The sequence below is a fragment of the Pomacea canaliculata genome, linkage group LG7 (genome assembly GCF_003073045.1).
Source record: "Pomacea canaliculata isolate SZHN2017 linkage group LG7, ASM307304v1, whole genome shotgun sequence".
Classification (NCBI taxonomy): Eukaryota; Metazoa; Mollusca; class Gastropoda; order Architaenioglossa; family Ampullariidae; genus Pomacea; species Pomacea canaliculata.
This window is the reverse complement of record NC_037596.1, coordinates 16,349,222-16,358,725: the sequence shown is the minus strand read 5'-3', so window position 1 is coordinate 16,358,725 and position 9,504 is coordinate 16,349,222. Positions and strand designations below refer to the sequence as shown.

The 9,504-nt window shown below is 39.1% G+C and overlaps 1 protein-coding gene across 2 annotated transcripts; it reads left to right on the top strand.

Moving 5' to 3' along the window:
- The first annotated feature begins 2,158 nt into the window (after positions 1-2,158).
- Positions 2,159-8,056, top strand: LOC112569603 (zinc finger protein 300-like). Of its 2 annotated transcripts, none has more exons than XM_025247434.1 (5): positions 2,159-2,444; positions 2,954-3,241; positions 3,788-4,372; positions 4,983-5,029; positions 5,546-8,056. In XM_025247434.1, the coding sequence occupies exons 2-5, from the start codon at positions 2,971-2,973 to the stop codon at positions 6,632-6,634; spliced, it is 1,992 nt and encodes a 663-aa protein (XP_025103219.1). In that variant the 5' UTR covers positions 2,159-2,444; positions 2,954-2,970; the 3' UTR covers positions 6,635-8,056. The 2 variants fall into 2 exon arrangements, with proteins under 2 accessions (XP_025103219.1, XP_025103220.1); XM_025247435.1 differs by having other exon boundaries at positions 2,183-2,306.
- Positions 8,057-9,504: the final 1,448 nt, after the last annotated feature.

Genomic DNA, 9,504 nt, shown 5'->3' with positions numbered 1-9,504 from the left:
ACAGTAAAGGGCACGCTTTGATATTTATACATAGCTCAACATGTTGACATGAGCGAGAAAAAAAAAAAATGATCCACCTTCGCGATGGCTCCGTTCTTCTATATTTGTGGTAGTGTGTGTTGGTGGGGCAGGGGGTCGGGGAAACTAGCTCCGAAATTTCACCCGTCGTCTGGTTTGGCATTTTCAAATTTACCATCGGCAATAAAACGATTTTGTGGTTGTTAATAAACCACTATAAGTTAAACTGATCGAATTCTTCCCTATACAAGGGTCAGCAGTAAAGTTCATATCGTATTTTTATTATTATATTTCCAACCGACTCAATAAGATATTGCACATAGTGAGCTAGACTGGCATTCTTTACAAGTGTCAGATGTCGTTCGTGTGGGAATAAACACCATAATATAAGCATGATGCACATAAGAATTTTCTCATGAGCATCTTTTACATTATTTTTCCATTATTTTGATATATAGAACTGTATGGACAAGGACGTGTATATATGGGATGTACGAATTCTGCTAAAACACCAGAACAGTCATGTATTTCCGCATATGAAAACGGAATAAAATCTAACTTATTTAATATTTTCTTGTGAATTTATCTATAACATCTTTAATGGAATAATTAAATTACCTAATTATCCATTACCTTAAATGAACGTTATCATTCCGGCACTATTTTTAGATCAGTACCAGTATATGGCACGATGGACTCTGGCAGGTCATGAGATCATTCAACATAGAGGAGGGACTGATCCAGATGGTAGCAGCACTCTACAAGAACGCCTCCAGCGCGGTACTACTCAACAACCAACTAGGCGAGTTCTTCGCGATGACGATCGGGGTCCGTCAAGGGTGCCTACTCTCTCCCATCCTTTTTAACATCTTCCTTGAAAAAATCATGCAAGACACCCTCCACAACCACCTTACCTCAATCTCCATTGGTGGCAGACCCCTGTGCAACCTCCGCTTTGCAGATGACATTGACCTCATGGCAGGCAGTAACAACGAACTTCAGGATTTGACGGACAGACTCTCCAGGCGAGCGGGGGCCTATGGCATGGAAATAAGCTCAGAAAAAAGCAAAGTAATGATTATTTCCACCACCGACAGCAGCAGCAACATCGTCATGAACGGCCAGAAACTGGAGGAGGTCAACAGCTTCAAGTATTTGGGTGCCACCCTGACTAGAGATGGTTGCTGTACAGCAGAGATCCGTATCAGGATTGGTATGGCAACATCCGCAATGTCCAGGCTGGATAGGATCTGGCGAAGCAACTCAATCAGCTTCAGTACCAAGCACAGGCTGTACAAGTCCCTCGTAGTGTCAATCCTACTCTACGGCTGCGAGACTTGGACGCTGCTTGCCGCAACGGAAAAGAAGCTCCAGGCCTTTGAGAACAAGTGCTTGAGAAAGCTGCTCCGCATCTCGTACCGCGAACACAAGACCAACGCATACGTACGGAGCACCGTAACCTCCCTCGTGGCCCACATGAGCCCCTTCTGGCAACAGTGAAGCGGCGCAAGCTCGCCTGGTTCGGTCACGTCACCCGCCACAACACCCTGTCCAAGACGATCCTACAAGGAACCCTCGAAGGGAGCCGTCGTCGTGGTCGTCCGAGGAAAAGCTGGGTCACCAACATTAAAGAATGGACCGAACGCGAGATGCCAGACCTGCTCTCATCTGCTCAAGACAGGACCGGGTGGAAAATTCTGTCTGTTGCTGCTGCCGGACGGTCCCCCCTACGCCCGGACCGGGCATGGGACTGACCTGACCTGACCTGACCAGTATATGCTAAAAGAGTAAATTTTAAAAACTAAGCGATCGGAGGCTTCCTATCCTCAGCTCAATACTTAGTCCATTTCGCCTTTTTTTTAAATAACATATGCAGTATGCTAACATTTCTTCGAGCTTATTGTGCCATCGTGTAGTGTATCTGTCACAGACGTCTATGCTCTTTGTAGTATCTGTACGTTGGATCGAGGGGCAAATAAATTAATCCTTACGCTATTTGAACACATCGAAGAAATAAAGATATCGCTGAATAATCACAGTTGATATAAGACAAAGATTATTAAATGAGTATTATGAACTTCAAAAGTACATATCAATTATATATATCAGCGACACGATCGTCGGTGATCTAACTGTAGTCCGGTCGACAACTTAGCGGAAGTCGTACCACGATGATTAAAAATGGCCGCTGTTGTTGCCGGACTAGGACAGCATTACAATAGTCGCAAATCTAGATCTTTCTTTTTATAGTAACTCGCATGTCATCTTTTCGACATTGCCCAGGAAAAGTAATTTTAATGTTACCAGTTTCATCTTCACTCATCGACTTTATAATTGCTGAACTCAAGCTGTACTCCACTAACATAAGTCCTGAGTGAAACCTCTTCCATATGGCCTCACAACAACGGCATTTGGTTCTGCGCTAGGTAAATTTGCATAACGACCAAAATAAACAGTTTGGATCAAAAACATCAATGAGTATATATATATATACGAAATTAATCGATTTTTAAAGACAGAAGCCGCCCATTATATTCTGTTAATGCCAAGCGGCTGCAGGAAATTTAAGTTCCCAGTGTTGAGTCCAACTAGTGAGGTACTTTGCGGTCGCAAACACTACATCGTACTCATATTAAACCCTGTCTTCTTAGAAAAACTACTTAAAATGTTTTCACGTATCATTCATGACTTAACAACAAAGCAGACAGTTTTAGCCCAAATAAAGTTGAGCAATGGAAAATGACATTTCAAAATTTGACAGATGTGTTAGGAAGGATTCTCAGAAACCCATTTTTTTTCTACCCTGAAATCCTAGTAAATTTGTAAATATGTTAAAAAATGTACGTATTAATATTGTAATAGCCTGCACATTTATTCACACTCATGCACACTGACATAAACTCAGTGTTTCCTCATCTGCATCTATTTCAAACAGGGTCTTGGCACAAAAACATGGAGCAAGAGTCCTTCACTTCAGCCACTATTTTTGCCTGGCATAATGGTCTGCGTATTGTTGATCTTGGACAGCTGGCCAGACAGATGCACTGCACACAGTGCAGTTCACTTCTGGACTTGAATTGCATTGAGAAGGAAGAACAGTTTGGACTTGCAAGCATTCTCTATATTCTCTGCAGATGTGGCACTGTCAATGACATTTACAGCGGGAAAAATGAGATGACAGATAATGGGCGATTGTTTGAAATAAATATTAAGGCCTCAATGAGTAAGTTTCATTTTGGCCATAGTCATTCGATTCTTGTAGTTATGTGTGCATTTCTCATGCCTTCCTGCTCTACTCAAAACATAGTTAATTTCTTCAGCAGTCAGTTGCCTGAATTTCAGACACAGCTTTTGGAGGTCTTACTTTTTGCTCACTGTTCATGATACATTTAATATATTTTGCTACACTTACATGCAAAATTTTCTCACAGCTCATTCATCATTACAATGCTCAGAACAAGCTTATTATCAACAAAGCAGTCCATCAGTCTAGATTTAAATGTGAACAAAATTATCCTTATTTCCAAAAGATTCCTCTTCCCATATACATAAGCCAGAAAGAGAACACCAACTGTTTCTACCTTATCTATTGTGTTCTCACATCAATAAACACTAATTATTATAACTTGATTTGATGTAACTTTTGTTAAAAATAGCATGCATTCCACACAAATATTTGACTAAACAATGGTCATATGTATAGAATAATGCATGTTTCAGTTATTAACATTGATCACTAAAGCTAATATTTCTTTAATCTAATTTCCAGGTATGCTGCAGAGTGGCAACAATGTTCATCATATTCTAAACTTTCTAGCTTTGCTGGACATACCAGCTTCATCGATATCCAACGTGACTCCAAAGTCTTCCATTGCACATGAGGATACATTAATGTCGGAATCCCATATAAAACCCCACCCATACATAACATCACCACTTACATCATCTGCTGACATTTTGTCACACACACCCACCAGTAAGCTCTCAGACTTACAAACATCTACTTTTTCGCAGTCATGTGTGCAAGGGGAACAAGCCTTGTCATCATCTTTGATTCTTAGCTCTGTGCAGCTGACGTTCTCAAGAAAAGGCGGTTCTCTGAGATGCTTGCCAGAGGTAGAAAAGATGAAGAAACAGGAGGAAGATGTAAGCAAACCTGACTATCAGCCACAGTTAGTAAAGAAATGTGAACATTCACCAGATAAAATACCCCTTACACCACTATCAGATGAAGACACTAAGAAGCTAGTCCCAAAGAAGCTATACCAGTGCCCAATCTGTCCAAAAGTCGTCCCAAGTTCGAGGGGATTTCTGATTCATATGGCCAGACTACATAAGGAACAGAACATATTACGTATGTAGTCTTTTTGTGCCTTATACTATTTGTATAATTAATGCATTTTTGCTGTTTATTTCATAAAACATTCAGCAAAGTTCCTTTGCATGTCAGAACTTCAGTGATGAATTTATTCTCTTAAGTTATTCATGAACTCTAGGATGTAATTCACCAAATCTGAACAGCAAACTAAAAGGAATATACATAGTATTTATCAATAAATTGTCAAGAAATACTTAAGTTCGTGTGTTAAGACTAAGGAATTAGCACTAATTTAGAATGCATTTGAGAGTTGTGTCCCTTTATGCATAGGATATAATGGGTGTTTCAGTTCCATCTTTTAAAAAACATTTTTTAACTTTTACTTTGGGAACAAAATGAATATCACATACATATTTACACATTCTCAGCTGAAAGTACGAAGCAAGTTGGAGAATATGTTAGCATTTATTTGTTTTTGAATTTTATTGAGGAATGTTTCATAAGACTTTTCCTAAACTGCTAATTTTGAAATATATGCAAAGAACTGTGTGAAATTGTATCATCACTTTCTTTGTGTTTGCATTTAGTTTCTGTGTTTGATTTCGTTCCCTCCAGATATATGTTTATTTTTTTCTGTTGGTGACAGCTGATGAATATGCTGTAAAACCTAGAGATGCAACCTTTGATTTAGAGGTATGTTAAACATTTTGTTATCTAAACCATATCATATAATGCATAACCTAACCAAAACAAGATTCACTTTGCTAAAACCTTTGTTTATGGCACACCTTATTGCTTTACAAGTCAAAAAATTTTGTTAAAATATGGGTTAAATCAACAGAGTTTATTATAGGCTATATTCCCACAACAGTTTGCTCAGGGATGCATAATTTAAGTCAGCAACACCATGTTCCATTTTGAAGGAACCCTTTTTGTTTTTCTTTGAGCAGGTCCCTGGGCTTCCTTTTTTTTTGGGGGGGGGGGAATTCTAGAATATCTTCTGAATCAAAGTTCTTCCCACAGTATATATTTCACATATTTTCATAAAAGATTTGTGAATTTGTATTGCTCTTTATATTTTAGGAACATGACATTAATACACTTAACTGTATTTTGTGTTCTTTTATAATTCTTGTCTCGTCATATTCCTTGTACAAAGTTTTTCAATGTTTCACACATGCACATCTCGGCTGCTTTTTATTTCTCCAGGATTCTATTTGTAAAATCAGTGGAACATCAGCAGTCAGTCCTACTCTCACTGTCAACAACAGCAGACTAGATGAATCATTAGATGAACGACTAAGGACCAGCTTTCCTGATAGCAAAGTTCAACCTTCTGAAGGGGAAGGGGACACAACTAGAAAAAAGCCTAGAGTATCTGGAAACAGGACAAGGGCAGAATCTGTGTCCAAAGTTCAAACATATGGCTTTTTCAAGGTACTGGCTTCTGATGCGTCTCAAGAAAGTTCAAAGGGTACAGATGCTACAAGAAAGGAGCCAAAAGTCAACAAACTCATTTGTAGAGTAAAAGACTGCAACAAGCAGTTTACCACAAAAGACCTGTACAACAAGCATCTACAGAAAGAACATGATATAAGTGATCCTCATGAATGTAGCCAATGTTTGCAAGTATTTAATTCTAAAATCTCTGTTAAAAAGCACATATCAAGACAACATACCACTGCAGAAAGCAAACAAATCACATGCAAATATTGTGGAGAAGTACTAGTCAATGCATCCAGATTAAAAAAGCACATCAGTGCTTTTCATCCTAAAGGTTTGAAGAAAACATTCACATGTGAGGTTTGTGCAGCCAAGTTTACTCAAAAGAGTGCCTTGAAAATACACATGCATAAACACACAGGAGAAAGACCATACAAATGCTACTATTGTGAAATGTCCTTTTATAATAGCGGCTTACGCGTCTCACATGTGAAGTATATCCACACAAAGGAGAGGCCATTCCTCTGTGATACTTGTGGTGCCAGCTTTTTCAGGGCTTGCAATTTGCGGGACCATGAGAGGGTGCATACTGGAGAGAGACCTTTCCAGTGTCATGTATGTGCTGAAAGATTTATGAAGAGGGAATACCTGACTATTCATGTGAGACGCCACACTGGTGAGAGGCCATACAAATGCACAGAGTGCAGTGCGGCCTACTCTCAAAGAATAAGCCTTAGTCTGCACCGAAGAAAAAAGCATGGTGCACAAAAACAGGAGAGAAAGTCTTGTAAGTTGAACACCATCCCTGATGGCAATGCATCAGGACAGCTGGTGCAGCCAACTGGTGTAGAGTGATTTCTTTTTGTTGAATAATGCCTCACATATTGGCAAAGAACTTAAATAATCTGGTTTGCAAAGTAAATGACTGGAACAAGCAGTTTAATGACATGAGGTAATTTTATCTAAATATCCTGCTTTTTCATTAATTTGCCAGAAAGTGTGTACATTGTTATCTGTAAGTCAGGTAAGTTATCTCTTGTCTTGATGAAAAATGTATTTTTAATATTTTTTTAAAAATACATGCTTAAAAGAATAACATTGTTTTAGAACTGTTTGTGATTCCATTACACTTCGATATTGATAAGACACCAGTAATGGCTCCCTCTTACTCAAATCATGTGCTACCTCAGTTCCACCCAGATGCTGATTAAAACCTGGATGCAGATTAGTCAGTACTAGCTGGATGGTTAACAGAGCATTCAGCTTTTTTAAAAAGTTGAGCTAATTGTTTGGCTTTGCATTAAGTCAGCCAACTTGTGCCTTATGACACATTTCATCTGGTTCTGTGGGAAAGTTTCTGATGACTTGTGTCTATCAGCATTTAACCCAGATTATGAAATAGAGAAGGAGGTGAGATATACTATATATTGTAAGCATTTAAAGACTAAATGTTACATCTTTTTATAATACAACTTATTGATCCCCAGGGGCAATTCAGAAATGTTAGTACATTTTATGACTTATATAAAGGTATTACTGGGCAGGTAGGAACCAATTCACATTTGCTAAAATTGCTTTACACTAATATCTACAGAAGAATTCACTTTCATAAAAAAAAACAAGAACTGTATGGACATATCTTGATTCAGACTGTTACCGTTTGTCTTTAAGCACAGACTGCCTGATCCATTTGTCTCCTTGTGATATTTAGGGAATGGTTGTACATGTACATTGACTATGGAAAGGTAATTTGGCACATTTTTAAACGTCAAATAGTAATCATTTGTCTACTTGGTGTATCATTAGCCTGGGAAAGATGCAACTGGTAGAGTGTATAGCAAAAAGCATTCATAATTCTAACAGATACTCTGGAGCAGTCTTTAAAAGTTGCAGTTTTTTATAGTTCATGTGTTATTTGTTTTCCTGTCCCTCGCATGCTGTCCATGTTTCGTTCTTGTTCTGAAGCGTTAAGGGCATGCTCCTTAAGAGTGTGAGTATGCGCTTTACAAATTTTGCATTTATTATTATTATTTAGCATTTCACATATTACAATCTGCATTTCAATAGAGATAGTGTGGAGGGTTACATTCCCATCTTTGGGGGAGTGAGGGTTGCATGTATATGCTTTGTGATTGTTCAGGAGGGAGGGAGGGGGCAGCAATGAGTAGAGACAGGGAGATTTAATGGTTGTATGAAGTGAGCTTTCTCATTACAAGCACTGTATATCTTTATAAATTATTGCTGATTTCTAATTAAAGTAAAAGTGTTTGCCTTAACCTTACCTCTATTTTTTAATGCTTTTTTGAGAACAGATTGACTTATGATTGAAAGTGTGTGATGACAAAAGCATCAACATCAACACGTAGAACAGATATTTCAGTGGGCAATTTTTCTCCTATAAACCATGTGCATGAAGTTGACATTTTTGCAAGATATCTGAGTGTAGTTTTAGTTTAAGTTTCATGGGAGTTATCATGATACACTGTCCTAACTTCTTGGAAAGACATGGAAAATAGAAAGTTTTGCACTAAATAAAACCTATCTCTTCATTTGATAGATCACTTTTATTTTTGCTCTCAACTGTATTTGAACTGAGCAATAACTTGAATGTGAAGCTGTATCTTTCTAATAACTCTTGCCACACAACAGACACCTTAAGCATAAAAATTATCATACGTCCATTAACAGATCGAGGCAACGGCTGATAAGGTTCGCCACTGAGTCTTTTCTCGGGTTTTGATGATTGTAGGCAGGGCTATGCCTATTGGGGCAGGCAGGTGAGGCATCTGCCTAGGGCCCCGCGCTTTTTATTAAAACCGTGGTGAGCGTGGCATGGAGGGCCCTGCACATATGCCCTATGTCTCGGGACCAAGAACGTGCCTGATCGTAGGTCCTCTATCATATGTTTGCTATCCAGTTCTCCCTCTGCCAACCTCGGTGTTGACCCGACTCTAAGGTTGGAGTAAAGGAATTATTTCTGGCCCACTTGGGTGGCGACCGTGCATCGCAGTCATTGGTCATGCGTTCTATGTAAGAATTCGGAGCAGGTCCACAGGCACAGTATATAGTACCTCTATTATCCTCTTTATATCGCAGATTCCACTTTATATCCGCTCTGCAGGATTGTACTGTTTGGTAGCAAACATTGTCCAGGTTGGCCGCTACCGCTGTCGCTGACGAGGAAGTCTGCCATGGAGCTAAACGTCTTTGGCTTATAAGCTGTTATATAAGCTTATAAGCTGTTCATCTCATTGAGCTGTGCTCCGTTCATGTAGATCTCCGCTTTGCTGTTGTTCGTGACCTTGCTTTTGTAAGTGGTGGTCTCCATTCCATGTGCTTGAACTATCAGCCTGTTTGTAAGGTCTTGTAGTTTTAATTGCTGTTATATATAGTGCCTGTTATCTGATCAATGTCTTAGGTTGAATATGTGAGCCTCCCACCTATGAAAATGGAGGTGTGATGGCCATAAAGGGTTTCTCGCAAGATGTTCTTCAAAAAAGATTTGCATGTACTGGCGTTAGAGAGAACCCTTGCCGGACGTTCAATGTTGTGTGAAAGCTCCCATTTGGTTATCCAGTTATTCCAGTAGTACTACGTACGCTCATATGGAGCTCTTGTGCAGTACTTCGATGACTTGAACGATGCCCTCTTGCGAATGTTCGCATCACATATGGCACAGCCCATCTAATACTTTTTTTTTAAATCGACGGTTCTATTCTAGTTAG